General features: G+C 34.1%; 3 protein-coding genes across 3 annotated transcripts; all 3 read left to right on the plus strand.

Moving 5' to 3' along the window:
- Positions 1–3,807: 3,807 nt before the first annotated feature.
- LOC117905021 (subtilisin-like protease SBT2.5) lies at positions 3,808–4,574 on the plus strand. The gene is made up of 3 exons (XM_034817882.1): positions 3,808–3,986; positions 4,087–4,234; positions 4,355–4,574. The coding sequence occupies exons 1-3, from the start codon at positions 3,910–3,912 to the stop codon at positions 4,415–4,417; spliced, it is 288 nt and encodes a 95-aa protein (XP_034673773.1). The 5' UTR covers positions 3,808–3,909; the 3' UTR covers positions 4,418–4,574.
- A 3,737-nt stretch (positions 4,575–8,311) lies between these two features.
- Positions 8,312–13,897, plus strand: LOC117904261 (KAT8 regulatory NSL complex subunit 3). Its single transcript, XM_034816787.1, has 6 exons — positions 8,312–8,549; positions 8,777–8,838; positions 10,875–11,010; positions 11,545–11,617; positions 12,783–12,848; positions 13,288–13,897. The coding sequence occupies exons 1-6, from the start codon at positions 8,395–8,397 to the stop codon at positions 13,501–13,503; spliced, it is 708 nt and encodes a 235-aa protein (XP_034672678.1). The 5' UTR covers positions 8,312–8,394; the 3' UTR covers positions 13,504–13,897.
- A 1,194-nt stretch (positions 13,898–15,091) lies between these two features.
- LOC117934373 (probable WRKY transcription factor 53) lies at positions 15,092–16,954 on the plus strand. Its single transcript, XM_034856025.1, has 3 exons — positions 15,092–15,729; positions 15,820–15,948; positions 16,178–16,954. Exons 1-3 carry the CDS (start codon positions 15,401–15,403, stop codon positions 16,746–16,748), a joined length of 1,029 nt encoding a protein of 342 aa, XP_034711916.1. The 5' UTR covers positions 15,092–15,400; the 3' UTR covers positions 16,749–16,954.
- Positions 16,955–17,021: the final 67 nt, after the last annotated feature.

Here is a 17,021-nt window from a genome sequence, read left to right on the forward strand (position 1 = left end):
TTATTTTTTATCTTGTTAAATAATTTTCAGTTATATATTATATTTTTTTTAATAAAAAAAAAGATTTTCAGTGTTATTTTGGTGTAGTGTACATTCTGATTACCTCTATAAGTCCATTAATAAACGATCATGGAATAGGTTTAATTTTTTTTATTTTTTTTAACTTGGAATGCATTCGGGCTTCTTATCGCCTAGTCTACATAAAATATAAAATTAATTGAATTTAAATTTATTTCTTATTTTCAATATATATAGTTATATATATTAAAAAATTATTTTCAATACAATAATTTATAAAAATGTAACATTTAAATTATTTATAAAATATATTTATTTTAATATAATTAATTTTTTTTTAAAAATATAAATAAAATAGTATGAGAAATTTGTATACCCACCTCTTTTTGTCCTTTCTCTATTTTTAAAAAATTACATTAAATATGAACGATTTCATATCAATTAAAAAGGAGTGTTCTAGAAAAATAAGAAGGGTAGTAGATTAATAATCTCTATTTAAATTGTAAATACAATTTTTTTTTATTACATTAAACATAGACAATTTCAGATAAACTGAAAAGGGACGTTCAGGAAACATAAGAATTTTTTAGATCAATCTCTACTGGAAATATAAATATAAAATTTTTTATTAGATTTTAAAAATGAATTTTGACTTCGACAGGCAAACCAAACATGTCCTAAGTCATCCAAGCAATGCCTTTCCCTCTTGCAAGGATCCAACGGTGGACATCTGAAGCTGATTTGGGGCCTGTGGATGATTGCAGAGCAGAATTACTCTTTTATCATTATTTTTTTAAATATCAGTGAACTGTTCCTTCGTTGGTTTCTGTTCAGCTTCTCACGTGTGGGTTTCAGGGGCAGACGACAGTCAGTAACTTTTTATTAAATAAAAAAAAAATCGAAATGGGACCACCACGTGACTGAAACGTGTCAGTCAGTACCGACCCCAGTACCCTCTGGGCCCTTCCACTTCCTTCCAATCTCTGGAATCTCAGACTGCACTTTAATGACACGTGTCAACTTCCGCTGTGGTGAGTCTGGTGTCCCCCCTCCACTCGGCTTTTGCCGCGTCTTCACCCCCGCCTCCTTCAAAATATTTCATTTTGCCCAAAAAAAAAATTTTCTTTTGAGTTTCCCAAGGAGCTTTTTGAATGTTATTCATTTATTTGTCACTATGCTGCAAGAGCTGTCATAAGGTTTCTCCCATAGCCCCCTATCCTAATCTACACATTTATATTTTATTTTATGAAACTTTTTATGCCATTGTACGGTTATAACAAGTCCAATCTTAGCCTCTTAGGTGCACCAGGATCTTCTTAGAAAAAATTAAAATATAATTAAAATAAATTTATTATCAAATTATAATAAATCAATAGATTTAATTTAATTATATTAATTAATTTAACTTGTGATATTTTTATTAGTAACGTTTATATTAAAAATGCATTTATGAAGAAAACAATTCCCATCAAATGCTAATTCAAAAGTTATTTCAATAATTTTTTAGGCTTCTAAAATTTATCATAAATCTTAATTTTTGCTAGATAAAGTACGGATGATATAAAAGTAAAACAACAAGTCCACCGAAGGCAGGCTCAGATCTGGAAAATCGGCAGGCAGACCGTAGAGTTTTACTATTTACTGTTATCCAACATAGCTAGTCCACCTTTGCTTTGTTGTTGTATGAATAAATAAGACTGAAACTTCTGCAAAATAAATAAATAAATAATAAAAGTAATAAAATAAAAACATTTTGGTTTAAAAAAATATTTAAAAAAGAGAGAAAAGTATTAGGAAAAATGATTTTTTTTTTTTTTTTATGTTTGATTTTATTATGAAAAGTTATGAATAAATCAAATTTAATTAAAATTATTAAAAAATTATAAAATTTTAAATTATTTAACCTTTGTACATAAAATTTGAATATGTGAAAAAGTATAAAATAGTATATAAAAATAATTTATGATTTTAATTTTATATATTTATTTATTTTTATCTTTTTTGAATTTTCCTTCCAACTTTCCGATAATCAAATATAATATTAAGGAATCAGAGACTTGACAACAATGGCCAACTAGGGGCCAAAGAAGTGAAGAAGTGAGTCACAAGGGATACAATTTGAAATAATTCTATGGAATAGGAGGAGGAATAGTGACTTGAAGGTTATATTTGGTTATCCAAAAGTATTAAGAAAAAAAATTATTAAGATATATAATTTTTTATATTTTATTTTATTATGAAAAATTATGAAAGAAAATAAAATATAATTAAAATTGATGTAATTTTAAATTATTTAATATTTATATAAAAGAGTAATTTGAAGTGGAGAACTATGGAAAAATCCAAATGTAATTTGATTTATGAGATGTTTTCATGTTTTTGTCCTAGCTATTGGGGGCCGCATGCATTAATAGAGTTCACATGATCTTTGCCCTATTTGCTTTGGACAAAATAGTAATACATTAATTGTGGTCGGTCATATAGTAAAGGACATGGACACTCTTTTGATTTTCACTATATGATAGTATACACAACCGCGTAAATTAAATGAAGTAAAAGGTAGAAATTTAATACTATGTGTGCGTCCAAACTTTAGATTCGAATCTATATTCACATATATGTACTGAAAAAAAATTTAGTACTACACTATGGGTTATATGTCAGTGGATTAATTGGTTCACATTGGTAAAAGGTACCCACTTGGCATACAAAAGTATAATTTCTCTAGAGGATTTTACCATATTCAAATTAATGAATTATGAATTGCATTTTTGGCAAGTTGCCCAAAAATGGTGTTATGGTTCTATTTTATCAATCATTTATGCTTTAAAAAGTAGACTTTAACCGAATAGATGACGAATTTGATATAATATGAATGAAAAAAAATCTATTGTAATATTGAAAATGTATTAGATTAATGAAAGGTCGAATCCAAGACTTGGTCAAATCAAGTATTGATACATGTTAAACTATCAATTTTAAAAACTTGAATTAATAGGATTTTAGGTTCGATCGGCATTTCATACTTTTTAAATTAATATTAATTATTAGATTTAAAATATAGTTTCATATAGATGATATTATTTGTAAATTTGTCATTTCTTTCGCATTTTCAATCAAACTTTCGATATCTTTAACCTGCTTATGATAACACGCTCATGTTCTTATTTTACACATATTCAATGGCCTTGATTTGGATCGAAAAAATGACAATATATACATAAATTAGTGAGAGGTGGTAAACCCTTTTGGAAATTTGGGTCAACTGAATAAATAAAAGGTGGGTTCAGAGTTTAATTTACACATCCATGGTTCATGGTTGAACCCTTAGGCCAGAAGATATAGAAGATGCACATGGCATCTAACTGCAGTCAATATATCTCCCAAACATAGGGTTTTTTTTATCAATCCCATCGTGTATTTAATTAAATTAAATAGAACTGTTGACTTTTTCTACTATAAGGCGTGTGGCTAACTTTTTCTAAGATCCTGTTACAAACCCTAGGTGGGGAAACTTCATACAAGAATCAATGAACCATGGACCTTGAGGCTGTATTTTCCAAATTTCTTACTCCATATAGAGGCTGTGTCAGTAACTTAACTGCTCTGATTTAGAATTTTAGAGATATTTTATAGCCTAGTAATATATATATATATATAAATGAAGGTAGAAAAAAACCCAGAAGAAAAAAAAAAAAAAAAGAAAGAAAAGGAAGAAGAAGAAAAAGAAATGTGTCCCTTGTGACTTCAAGTCATCCAGCTGTTTATTTATAAATAGCTACCTTGTGGAGATAGCTAAAAGCCTTTCTATATGCTTTTTTTCGCCAATCAAAACTAGAGGGAGAAGAAAAAAAGAAGAAAAGAAAAATAAAAAGAAAGAAAGGATCAGTGATGGGAAGCTCAAACACTGAGTTATACTTTGTTTTCATGAACTTCGATCCTGAATATGAGCGCCTTAGAGCTGATCGGTGGGTGCTGTTTGCCATATCTTTATGTTTGATATACCATGTTGTTAGTGAATGTGTAATGCTATTCTCTTTTCTTGAAATGTAACTGTTTGTTTTGTAGAACAAAGAGAGGAGCACATGAGCTTGATTTGTATCTCAGTAGGAAGCATGATCAGCTGCTGGCCAGCGTCCTTGAGCCTGGCAGCTACAAGAAGACATCATCTCTGGTCATTGTTGATGGGTTTGCAGTAGAAATCAGTGACGATCAGGTGGTCTTTCCAAACAATGTCTTAAGACCTTTTTTGTTTCATTTTTTTTTTATTCTTTTCTTCTTTTCCCTGATAACAAACAGTGTTCATTTTTTTCTTGTTTTATTTGGATAAAAACAGGCAAATGTGCTTAGATCTGCAAAGGGAGTGAGGGTTGTGGAGAAGAATCAAGAGCTGGCTTAGTGTAGGAGAGAAGAAAAAGAAATAAAAAAAAGAAGGCCAAGTTTGATGCTTCCAAGTGCAGAGCTGAGATTGGAGTTTGTATGGTTTTTGTACATGTTTTGTATTGGGATTTGGTTCTGTTGATGCCATTATAATACCCATATATCTGGTTCCAGAAGCTTGGGTTTATCTCTTTCTCTCTCCCTATCTCTTTCTCATTCATGCAGATTTGATTTCTTTCCAACAGGTATGGTCAGAATAATCCCACTAACCAATGAGACCCTTCTGAGCCTCCAAAAGGATCAGAACCCCTATCCAAAATATTTACAGTTTGATTTACTAAATGAAACCACTAATTTACTGTTTTTACGCCCATCATTCTGCACTTTTGTCCAAACCCGGTTCCCTTGTATGCGTGTTTAAAAGACTTCTGAAAAATAGAAAAGTGAAGAAAAAAAAGAAAAGAAAGAAAAACCCAAAATATTGGAAGCCAAAGTCATTGATATCCCCACAGGGAAAACACACAGTAATGATACAGCAGAAAGAAGGAATTAGGTTTAGTAGGGTATGGATGGGTTGTCATGGGCTTAGTTTGATAGAGAGACTGGGCCTCAATGATAAAGAGAAACATACATTCACAAACACAAACAATAAGGCCATTGAAATGAACACAGGCTCCTTCTGTATTTTTAGAGTGTTATATATGTAGATGATGGCACAGGACATGTGATTTGATACACTACAGAGGCCTCCCCACAACTTTATCCGATTAAGGTTTTGAAAGGAGCACGGCAGAGATGCTCAAAACGGTTCCATTTTTCAACAAAGTTTGAGAGAGCCTGACATGTGGGTCATAAAAAAACTGTCATCACATGCAACATCTCTTGTTGGCATTCATTATTATTGTCCCCACTTATCTCATCTCCCCCTGTCCCCAATCCATTTTTCAGTGGCCCAAACCAAAATATCTCTAGTCACCCATTTCAATTCATGTGAAGCTTGTGTGTCTATAGTTTTCTAGCCAGCTACCCGGCCAGTTTCTGTGTCTTAGGGCTTTGAGGCTCTCAAATGCTTGTTGTCATTGGTTTTTGGTCCCATGGTTACATGGTATCTTGAGGTTGGGGAGCCTTAATCTCAGATGTGATGGACCATCTCTTTCAGCATGATTAGCTGCATTATTCGCCCACTTTTATTGACTTGGCTATTTGCTTCATTGTCCTTTATGTATTCCCACAATTTGTGTCGGTGTACCTCATCGCCCATTGCTGCTAATATGGCTCAGCCTTAACCTTTCCAAGTAATGGTCAACAGTACATATCAAGAAGTTAAAGTCACGAAAGCTTTCTTTGAAGTTAATACAAAGACTTGATAAATAGAAGAAATAGTTGAAGCCAATTGGGTTAAAGCCCTGACACCTTTGTAATGATCTAAGGCTTTAAAACGAGAATACAAAATTAAAAGGAAGAGCTCACCCATCCATGTAAACATGACAATAGATTAGATTAAAGCTTTAACACTCTTTGTAACGATCTATGCTTTTAAAATGTGTTTGTAAGCTTAAAATGAACTCATCTATCCATGCAAACACAGAATCATCACGGATTATAGGACTAAACAGAAAAATCTCTTAGGACTAAACAAACTTTTATCTTTATATAGCCAAACAAACTCACACTAGGGTTTTGTCCTTGACTGAAGGGATCTTCGTAGTTTTAAAATAAATTTATAAGGTTAAGAGGACTCTATTCATACCTAATGTAAAAAACTTTTTTTTTTTTTTTTCTTTATCCAATGTATCACACCTTTTTCATAGTACTCTTTTTTGGATTTTCAAGTGTGCTCCATGTGGTCATCCATGAACTAAGACTCTTATATCATACTGCACTACTAATCTGCCACAAATGGTTGATACAATACTATCAATTTGACTCAAAGTCTTACATGATGAGAAGTAGTACTGGTTGAGGGAGGGTGAGGAATGAATAGCATTATTGGCTTCTCCCCGTACTGCATATTCGAGACAGCGTTTGTCCACTCTCCCCAAAGACTTCGGGCTTGCCATTTTGTTATTGGCAATGCTAGAAGCCCTTGAGGGAGAGTGAGCAATAGAAATGCCTCGTGTTGGCTACATTGATATATATCATCCCTCCCAAGCAAAGCACAGCTTCTTCAGTCCCCCTCAAGAGCTTCTACCCTCTTTCCCACTTGCCCCACATTGGTATATGGCCACGGCCAAAGTGCAGAAGCCCTTGAGGGAGAGTGAGCAACCAATGCCTTGAAAGATCCACCTGGCTTAATTTTATACCCACCATCGGAGGAGAAGCCCTTTTTATAGGCCAAAAAAATACGAGATGTGGAGAAAACATTAAGATCCATTCCAAATGGTGGGGTCTCCATCTCTTTGGCACTTGACATCAAGTGGCAAAAAACCCAGATTCTACTGCCTCCCATATGAACTTCACCTTGCTAAATCTTACCAGGCTCAACCCCTTCAAACTTGTAAGCCAATTGGCATATATGATTGAAATGCTCTTTGACTTCTGCAGATTCCCACCTATAGGAACCATACACATTTAGCTTTAACATTCATGTGAGATTCATACCATATCTATATATTCGATCGTTGGTAATCTACGAACACGAAGGTTGGCCCTTAAGAACTTGACAAGGCAATCTAAAGAAAGAATAAAGAGCGACCCATGGCTGAGGCATCTCAACCCATATCCCCTTTGACATTCCTCAAGTCTTACTTTCAATGTTTTGCTTTCAGTTTCCCTTTCAAATCTATGTATCCAATACGAATATTGGATAGTGGGATCTTTCAACTTGGCATTTCATTCAAGTAAAAGCTATTCATTTTTGAGTATGGCTTACTCTCAAGCAGGTAAATAAAACAATAAATTATTTAGCTTAAAAAACAGAAGTCTACACCACAAGTCTTTGGGCAAACTTTCTGAAGATATTATGAGATTCAGGTTTAAAAATGACTGATTCGTGATTCAATAGGGTTTACAAAAGTTTTCTTCCTAATTTCTCTTTACCAAAATTACAATATTTTAATCATTTTTGGTGATTTTTTACCATAGATAAAATTTAAATTAATAAATTATTTTTGAATTCATTTCACTTATTTTTTTATATAAATATTAAATAATTTTTAAATGTATAAAATTTTAATTAATTTTATACATAAATATTAAATAATTTTAAAATAATAAAATTTTAATTATTTTTACTTTCTTTTATATTTTCTATGATTATTTTTCTTTATTTCTTATTTCTTTCTTATTTTTCCTCAAAATTTCCAAGAACTAAACGAATGAAAGAATTGGGCTAAGCTTAGGATTAATTATGCTCCAATTTTATCATCATTTTTTTTTAATCTCTTATTCACAAAAGGTTTTTTTTTTTTTTTAATTCAAGTTAAATAAATACTTTTGCATGTCTTTGATATACATACATATATATATACACACACATATATATATATATATATATATATATATATATATATAGTTAGGTAGAAAGGTGCAATGTTATTTTTACCCAAAAAGCATCCAAGTAACTTATCCAAATAGAAACAAGTGTAGACCATTGTTTATGTATTTTGCTTTAGAAAAAATATCACCACTGTTATTATTATACATATAGGGCCCAGCCCATCCATCCCAAACTCAAACAGACCCTTTATTCTACTGCAAGTCATAACTAAACTCATTTGGTATTTTATATATCAAGACAATTGTACAGCTATTGGACCATTTGTTATACCTATGGGCCCGGGCCTAGACCCATAAAGCCCAAAATGGAACATTGGGCTTGTAGAAATTCTCATAAGCTCTAGCAACCCAAGAGTCACGGCCCAAATATATAATCACGGCGTTCAGTTTCTTCCCCTCCCATTTGGCGCGAAAACTGCTTGTGATTGAGAGAATGTTAGGGTTTTCACAGAGACCTTAAATCCCATTTCTAGGGGTTTTTGTTTTCTTTTTTCAGGGATGGCTTCTTCACCTCCTTCAAAGCGTAGGCGTAAGAACTCCAGCAAAGAAGACGATACAAATGGCTCGTCGTCATCGTCTCCTGAGAAGATGACACCTGTCCTGGTCTTCGCTCATGGTGCTGGAGCTCCTTCCTCTTCCGATTGGATGGTTAGGTATTTTATCTTCATTTCTCTGAATCTGACATGAAAATATCATACTTCATTGTTTCTTCTGTATACATTTCATGTTAGAAGCGTTGTTGTAGAGGCTGATAATGTTTTGAAAACTCTTGTTGGAGGAATGAGAATATGTTTTCTGAAAGCATTAGAGAAAAAAAGGATTTGGTGATACAAATTGCAGACAAGTTTCTAACAAGCTAAATGCCCTTATTTTTATGCAGATGGAAGGATATGTTGGGGAAGGCTATGCATGCTGTCGAAGTAGTCACCTTTGATTACCCTTGTGAGTTTTAGTCTGCTTTTCCCGCGTGATCAAAATTTCAGAATTTCAGAAACTGCGGAAATAATCGGTAGTTGGATTTTTATGGAACCATAGGAAGGAAATCTAAAAATAATGAAAATGGATGAAATGAAAATTAATCAAAACTCATAAAAATACCAGGAAAAACTTTTGATAAAAGAAGTAACAACACACAAGTTGAAGTTGTTTTGTTCAAAAAAATAATATATGTATGATATAATGTGACATTCAGAAATAATATACTACATTATAGTGGTTCCTTTAATACCAAAATAAAGATTGATATGGTTCCATGACATTGGAGGATGAAGGAATTGCTGGAGACAAGATTGGTACCATGATATGCAGTTTGCATAATATTGATTGTAATTATGAATATGCCATGGATAATTCTCTTGACCATTGCCCATTGCTTATCCATGCTGTATGACATTTATATAAAAGGATGGTTAGATATGTCATAGCCAATCATAAGTTGAACTTGAACCCATCCTATGATGTTGAGAACATTAGTCATAATTCATGACATAAGGAGGATAAATGTTAGTCTCATTTAATGAGTCATGGTGTTGAGTCTCTATAATCATGGACTCAAAACTAGTCATGGTGTTGTCTTCCTTTGTTGTCTCTTCCCTCTATACGACTTTCAGTAGCTCTAGTGCTTGGATCGGCTCTTCTAGAGCCACGCTCTTCATCTTGGTTGTAGTGTGTGAAAACGACTTCACTAGTGAATGGACTCAATAGGTGATGATTTTGGTCTTGTTGTCCAAAATCCCATCCATTATCTCTATCATTATCTCCCTCTCTTCTTGAGGTAGAATAATTGGAACCATAAGCATCAATACTACTACTTTGTCTAGCACTCATAGAGTCAATACTAACATGAGGAGCTTGTGTTGGTGGTCGCATTGCTTGCTCAGCTGACTTTCTTTGGACAAAATTCTTTCAACATCAATGCTTGAATCACGAATTATAGATTAATGTTGTAATAACAAAAAACTAATTGTTGAATCCTTAAGTAGGCTAGTTGATTCCATTATTTGATGTAGGTCAAAGCAAATATGCTCTAATTTTTCTCACAAGCTAAAGATAATACAATTTGTGATAGAACCTTGATAGCCAACTTTCTCAATGTAAGAGTTTTGTTCCCCTACATGAACGATCATTAATATTCAAATTGAGCTACAATTTCAATTAACAATATTACTAATTTATTAACGTACTTTAAGTAGTTGTTGACAATTGATTTGTAGTTAATTTGCAACTTCAACACAAGCCTCAAAATTATGAACTTAAAAAAAAAAGAAAAAGAATAAATGGAGCAGCGTAAGATCAAAAATGTTTTCAAGTGAATCATTGATGGAATGGGATAGAAAGGAAGTATTTATAAGAAATTTGGACGAAAATAGCTGTTGGAAGGCCAAAAAATCGTTGAGAAATGTTTTGGACCATTGGATCACATCCAGATTCGAATCTGGCCATTGGATGGTGCAATAGTTATTGGAAAATGTTTCTGGCTATTGGATTGTATCCGTAGAATTTCTAGCCATTGGATGGAGAGAGACATTGGGGAATAGCTAGTGATTTTTTCAATTAATCACCAATTTAATTGTTGATTTATCGTGAAAGACTGACGTGTCACAATGTGGGCCAAGCATTCCGAAAGATCCGCATATTTTTGCCAAATTTTTGCTGATTTTTCAGTAAAATCAGTAATTTTCTCTCCTACTGTCTTTCTGTTGCATTTTTTCTATCCACCCCCTTTGATTTTGTGACATTTTCAAAGAAATCTTGCCAATGTTTACTGATTTTTTTGTCTTTGGTTTGACTGTTGATGTTGATGTCATTGTTTTTGGTGGTTGAGACCATTACCCTTTAATTTGTATGATCTTTTTTTAAATTTAACATGTTCAGGACAATTCTGTGTTAAGGGCTATTGATGATTAAGAAAATTGACTGGATAATCAACGAAATTAGAATTATGGCTTCTGCAAATTTGATGGTTTTGATTCTTGCAGATATTTCTGGTGGAAAGCAGAGGGCTCCTCCTAAAGCTGAAAAATTGGTGGAGTTTCACTCAGATATTGTCAAAAAGACTCTTGCTAAGTACCCTGGTCATCCACTGATTTTGGCAGGGAAATCCATGGGTTCAAGGTAATATTTATTGTATTTTGTGTGGAAGAATGCTCATGTAGAATTTTGGGAATTTTTAGACATCTTTGTGGAGTCTCTATGCATTTAGCTACTGTTCTTTTGATTGCAAGTGGAAATGATCATAGCCTCAAATACTGTTATTGATATCTTACAAGTCAATCAAAGTTAGGAGTTACCTGTACTGCAGCCTACAGAGGAAATGTTGAGAATCATTGGAAACTCATATAAATGTCACCCCCACTCCTCCTTTTCTTTTGAGTTTAGATTTGAGAAATAATTGCATTTAAAATGTTTCCCTATTCAAAGAGGGAGGGTTGATACATTACAGATACTTTATTTGTTGAGCACCCATAGGATGTGTTTGTATTCACATTTATGTGTTATGTTTCTATGTGATGCAATTTTGATGTTGATGGAGCATTTGCAACGGTAAACTGGAGCAATGGATACACGATTGTGTGCATATATAATAGTTGTTCTTCCCTGTTTCTCTCTCTGTTTTTTTCAGTATTTTTTGTACATTTATTTTTGTAGAGTCAGTTGCATGGTGGCCAGCGGGGAAGAGATTGGTGCTTCAGCAGTAGTTTGCTTGGGATATCCGCTGAAGGTTTTCTATATAAACATATTTATCGTTTTGTGTGTTGTGTTTTTTCCCTTTTCCTTTTTTTTTTGTCCGTTTTGTTTTTTATATTCAGTACCATGTTTTGGTCTTCTTTTCATATATACATTTTAGAATGAATCTCACTGTTGCAGATAACAAATGCTTGAATTGCATGTGTGCTTGTTTGATTTTATGCATTATTCAACTCTATTCATTTCACAATTGCTTTCCTAATCAACACTTGTTATGTACATTCATTTTCGAAATATAGTGTTATAATAATTTTGCAACTTAAATAATGTGTGAAGAAGGTGAAGAACCAAATCCAAAAATGTGATATATTCTCTTAAAATGACACAGTTTGCATTTCTTGGATCAAGTTGGCTCATGTAGTACTTAAGGTTGTAACTCATGTCTACTCATTAAATTGTGTTTCCTCAATTCAGTTGTAGTAAGATAAATGTAATATATGAAGCTACATAACCGTGAGTTCCCAATTGAAAAACTAGCTATACAATAATGCTGCTTCTATAGCCTCTTTAATTCTTGGACCATGTCCTTACATTCACAACTTGCTGTAGAATGTCCTGCCTTTGTTGTAGATTCATTAAAGCGGCAGCCCTGTTTCTAGTTATGTTTGGTATCTCTATCACCTGAAGAGTTACTAGATTTTGAGACATTTCTAGTGACAGATTTATGAAAATTCTCTCTTAATCTTTGTTAAGTTAATTTGTTATATCCTATTCATTTCAATGCCCTTGCATGCCCATATGATTTGTAATATTGATGGACGGTCTCTAACCTTCTATTAGAGAAAGGTGCAGTAAATCCCTGGAGCTAGCAAAATTGTTTTATGCGGTGCAATTCCATTTAACTTGATGGGAAGTAAAATTTATCAGTGGGCACAGCACACACAAGGGCACCTTTGCTTAGCTGAAATTTGGGAGATCATCATTCTTGATATTTCTAAAGAGTACTCCATCTTTGCTATATTATGCTAGTTAGCCCTTCCAGTTTATTTTTGGCAGTAAAGTTATGCTTATGCTCTCTGGTGGGTTATCATGGATTGAAAAATGCCAGCATATTTTTTGGGAGAACGGTAGTTTATCTTCTGTGCCGAAACATTTCATTTCTGAAGCAATTTATTTAATCCAGTTACACAATATTTCAGGGCATGAGTGGAACAATTCGGGATGAAACACTGCTGCAACTAAAAGTTCCTATAATGTTTGTACAGGTAAAACCATCTGCCTTCATTGTATTATTTTTTTAGAAGATATGTATAGAAATTTACATACAGACACATACCAAGCACACATTAGCATTTCACTGCACATTGACTAGTCCTGTCACTAATGTGATACCTCCTAGGGCACTACTTTTCGTTCTACTTGTGATCATGACATTCTTGAAGTTCCAATGAAGTTATTGTGAATTGAGTCAGCCTTAGGTTTCACAATTGATTAAACCTTCTGGTTTCATGAGGTTCTTAGCACTCCTTAAATTGTTCTTTGTAGACTGACCTACCTTGAATGGTTCCATATTACAACTTCCATGGAGTTATCTTGCTGTCACTGAATGGAATTCTCACCCAAGTCTCACTTGAAATTCTTCAATCTGACTTGTAATTCAGCATGCTTGTGCTGCTTGTAATATTGTGGTTTCACTTTGTGAAGGGTAGCAAAGATGGGCTATGTCCCCTGGAAAAGCTGGAAGCTGTTAGGAAGAAGATGAAATCTCTTAATGAGTTGCATGTGATCGAAGGTGGGGACCATTCCTTCAAGATTGCAAAGAAGCACCTGAATTCAGAGGGAACAACGCAAGCAGAGGCCAAAGATCATGCTGTTCAGGCCATTGCAGCTTTTGTCTCCAAGGTTCTTGCGGGAAGATGACACGCTCCTGCACAAGAGACTTGGATGTAATATAATGGGTTGTAGCAGTTCCATCTGTATTTTGCTTTATCTAGGTATTTTGTTGAGGTCTTCCTCTGCATCAAGTAACATTGAACTGACATTTCTTGCTAGGATAGACCATACCATGTTATTTCCTCTATGGGCAAAGACTATCAAATACCAAGGAGGAAAATATCACGATATGTCGGTGATATATCGCTAATATATCGTGTATCGAAGGGTATCGGCCCGACGATATTTTGGGATAAATCCCTAGAAATCGGCGATATCTCGTGATATATCGGCGATTTTTCCCGATAACATGGTCAACACGGGTCAACGGAAGTTAAATGCACTACAGTGAAGTCAATGTGTTACAGTGCCCTTCTCCTTTTACTTCTGAGGGGATTTGAACCCTAAACCAAAAGGTTTGGGGTACACTCCACTTATATATTGTACACTAAACTTGTATATACTTAAACTCATTATATAAAGAAAATATTAAAAGAATATTTTAAAGAGCAAATTAATTATAATTATTTTATAATTAAATACAAAATTTTTTTTTAATTGATTACCAAAAATAGAAAAATTATATAATTTTCTTCATAATGTTTTTAATATTATTAATAATTAAATAAATATTAAAAAATTATATATATATATATATCATAATTTATTTTATATTATTTAATACAATTGAATTAAATGGATCATAATTTTAATATTATATAATCAAATATCATATTATTATATATAATTTAATAATAAATGTACACTTATAAAATTCATATTTTAATTGATGCATACGATATTATTATCAAATATGATAAATCATGTTATACATATATCAAATTTTTTAATAAAATAACTTTAAAATATTTATTATACTTCTAATTATATTATTACGAGGTTTCCTTACATTTTTATGAATTTTTAATAATTAAAAAAATCAATATTTTTTTTTTAAATATCCGTAATTACCGATATTTTCATCCTTGTATTCCTCTTTTCTATTTCCTCTCTCCCCCACTGATCCCAAAAAGAAACCCTTTATAATTTTAAATATAAGACAACTACCTAAAACTCCCGTTTAAATCCATTATCCCTGAAAAATTGTTTTGTTTAATTAATCCCCGTGTGATATATGCTACTGAATGACTTGGTCTTTGGAGAAGTGTGGGACCAACCTTTTTTTATTCATTTTTGTTTTGCTTTGAAGGAAAAGGGCCCTTGAAAAGCGAAGGATTCCAAAGTCATCATTATCCTAGTACTGCTGATGACCCACATCTCACTCCTAGTTGGAGCAGCAAAAAGCAACGCGGAGTAAGGTTTGAAGATTCTTTGGTCTTAATGCTCTCCCCCTAAGCTTAATCTCTCGACTTTTCTTTCAGTCATCAATGTGGTTAAGGACTTGTAATTTTAGGGAGAAATGGTCAGCATTTGGACCATCTCACTCTTTCCACGCTTACTATGACCATAGACCAGTCCATGCAGAAAAACTCGGTTTCTCGGTCAAACTTCAACTCTCAACCTTCTCTTCCATTTTCTTCTCTTTGGTCCAAGAACCCTTTCTTTAAATGCCTCAGATTCACTGTCTGTATCTTCACCTTCACTCCCCCTTTCTTTTTGTTATACAATCCCACAGCTCCGGAAATATACAGCCTCATTCCCCAGCTCACCCACATCACATCCTATCTATTTTCATGTTCACAGCTTATTATAGTTCATCTGTCTGGTTTTGCATATCCAGTTTGGGTTCTATTTCTTCTGCAAATTTTACTATCAGGTTCCGGTTATCCTGCGTCTGGATTCATCTGCTCGTCGCAAACTAGAATCACTTGGGTTCAGTCCTCCATTGGTTGACTTTGATTACTGCTGCGAAAGTTGTTATACAATGGACACTGGTTTGAAATGGCAGCAGAAGACTCTGGTCAATGAGCTTACTCAAGGGATGGAGCTGGCAAAGCAGTTGAAGATCCATTTGAGTCCATCTTCAATGAGCCAGACCCAAGAATTCTTGGTACATAAGATAGTAGCATCATTTGAGAAGGCTCTTTTGATAGTCAAATGGAGTGGGCCAGTGGAAAACCCTCAGCCAATGGCACCTTCATCTGCTCCCCAGTCTCCCCTTTCTGTCAATGGAAGTCCCCGGACTGTGAGCGAGGATTTTGACAAGGGTTGTAAGGATCATCATCAGGAACACAAAGATTTCTCAAAGAAGAGGTGAATTTGAATTCTTAGGTCATGATTTCCATGTTGGTTATAATCTTCAGTAAACTAACTCTTTTCTGTAATTTGTTTTGTTTGTTGCAGAAAGACATCGCCCACATGGACCGATCAAGTGAGAGTCTGCTCTGAGACCGGGCTTGAAGGGCCCCATGATGATGGCTACAACTGGAGAAAATATGGGCAGAAGGACATTCTTGGAGCTAAATACCCCAGGTGAGAGGTCCTCGCCTTTTTATCCAGCTTGGAATCATCACAGCTACTCAATCACTATGGCACTTTCACAAGTGAAAATAGACACATCATGATATAACAATGATGTATACAAAGTGCCTTGGAATCCCAGATTGAGGAATTTGCAGCAACAAACATCATCAGCTAAATTCTTGACTCTTGGCCAAAACAATTGAAATCTTAATATGGGTTTTCCTCCATTAATTTGCAGAAGCTACTACAGATGCACCTACAGAAACCTCCACGACTGTTGGGCAACAAAGCAAGTTCAGCGTTCGGATGAAGATCCCTCCATGTTCGAGATCACATACCGAGGAAAGCATACTTGCACCCAAGGCAGTCATTCAGTGCCAGCACCAGCATCACCTGAAAAGCAAGAGATAAAACAGAACAACCATAACGACAATAACCATCAGCAACAGCATTACATAGAGAACCCCTTGAACTATTCCTCCATGGCTTCAACATCTTATGGATGCATGAAGAGTGAAACCGGCCTGTTCCCACAGCCTTCAGCTTTCAACAAGGACAACTATGACAACCTCTTGGGCTGTTATTCTCCCACATTTATATCCCCGGCGACGTCCGATTCAAACTGCTTCTCACTGTCTCCATGCCAGATGAGCAACTTTGGAGGGCCTCCTAATCTTCAACATTCAGAATCTGAGCTCACTGAAATTATCTCAGCAGCCAAATCTCCAATTCTGAACTTGGAGTTTCCCCTTGATCAAGTGGACTTTGATCCCGGTTTCCCATTTGATACCCCAGGATTTTTCTCCTAGCTCCAATTCAGACGCTAGCTATGAGAATTCATTGGGCTTGCAGTTTTCACATAGCTTTTCCTAGATAGCGTGAGAAGTTACATAAGAGCCTCTTCCAGTGCTGGCCATGGATTAGTGATGATATCATTAACAAAATTTCCTGTCTTCTAACTATAGTTGTAAATTTTTTAATTCAGCAAATTCTCTATTAAAATTTGTTTGCATGATTCAAAGGCCCCATTGAGAAAACTTGAACAACATAGAAAGAAAAAAAAAAGGAAAAGGTAGTCATAA

Source organism: Vitis riparia, chromosome 2, assembly GCF_004353265.1.
Source record: "Vitis riparia cultivar Riparia Gloire de Montpellier isolate 1030 chromosome 2, EGFV_Vit.rip_1.0, whole genome shotgun sequence".
Classification (NCBI taxonomy): domain Eukaryota; kingdom Viridiplantae; phylum Streptophyta; class Magnoliopsida; order Vitales; family Vitaceae; genus Vitis; species Vitis riparia.

What these genes read in the sequence shown, in the direction of transcription:
- LOC117905021 (XM_034817882.1), top strand. Translation starts at nt 3,910, where the DNA reads ATGGGAAGCTCAAACACTGAGTTATACTTTGTTTTCATGAACTTCGAT. An exon ending in GAGCGCCTTAGAGCTGATCG is followed by an intron (nt 3,987 to 4,086) that starts GTGGGTGCTGTT and finishes TTTGTTTTGTAG; the next exon opens with AACAAAGAGAGGAGCACATG. An exon ending in TAGAAATCAGTGACGATCAG is followed by an intron (nt 4,235 to 4,354) that starts GTGGTCTTTCCA and finishes GGATAAAAACAG; the next exon opens with GCAAATGTGCTTAGATCTGC.
- LOC117904261 (XM_034816787.1), top strand. Translation starts at nt 8,395, where the DNA reads ATGGCTTCTTCACCTCCTTCAAAGCGTAGGCGTAAGAACTCCAGCAAA. An exon ending in AGTCACCTTTGATTACCCTT is followed by an intron (nt 8,839 to 10,874) that starts GTGAGTTTTAGT and finishes TGATTCTTGCAG; the next exon opens with ATATTTCTGGTGGAAAGCAG. An exon ending in GCTTGGGATATCCGCTGAAG is followed by an intron (nt 11,618 to 12,782) that starts GTTTTCTATATA and finishes ACAATATTTCAG; the next exon opens with GGCATGAGTGGAACAATTCG.
- LOC117934373 (XM_034856025.1), top strand. Translation starts at nt 15,401, where the DNA reads ATGGACACTGGTTTGAAATGGCAGCAGAAGACTCTGGTCAATGAGCTT. An exon ending in AAAGATTTCTCAAAGAAGAG is followed by an intron (nt 15,730 to 15,819) that starts GTGAATTTGAAT and finishes TGTTTGTTGCAG; the next exon opens with AAAGACATCGCCCACATGGA. An exon ending in CTTGGAGCTAAATACCCCAG is followed by an intron (nt 15,949 to 16,177) that starts GTGAGAGGTCCT and finishes ATTAATTTGCAG; the next exon opens with AAGCTACTACAGATGCACCT.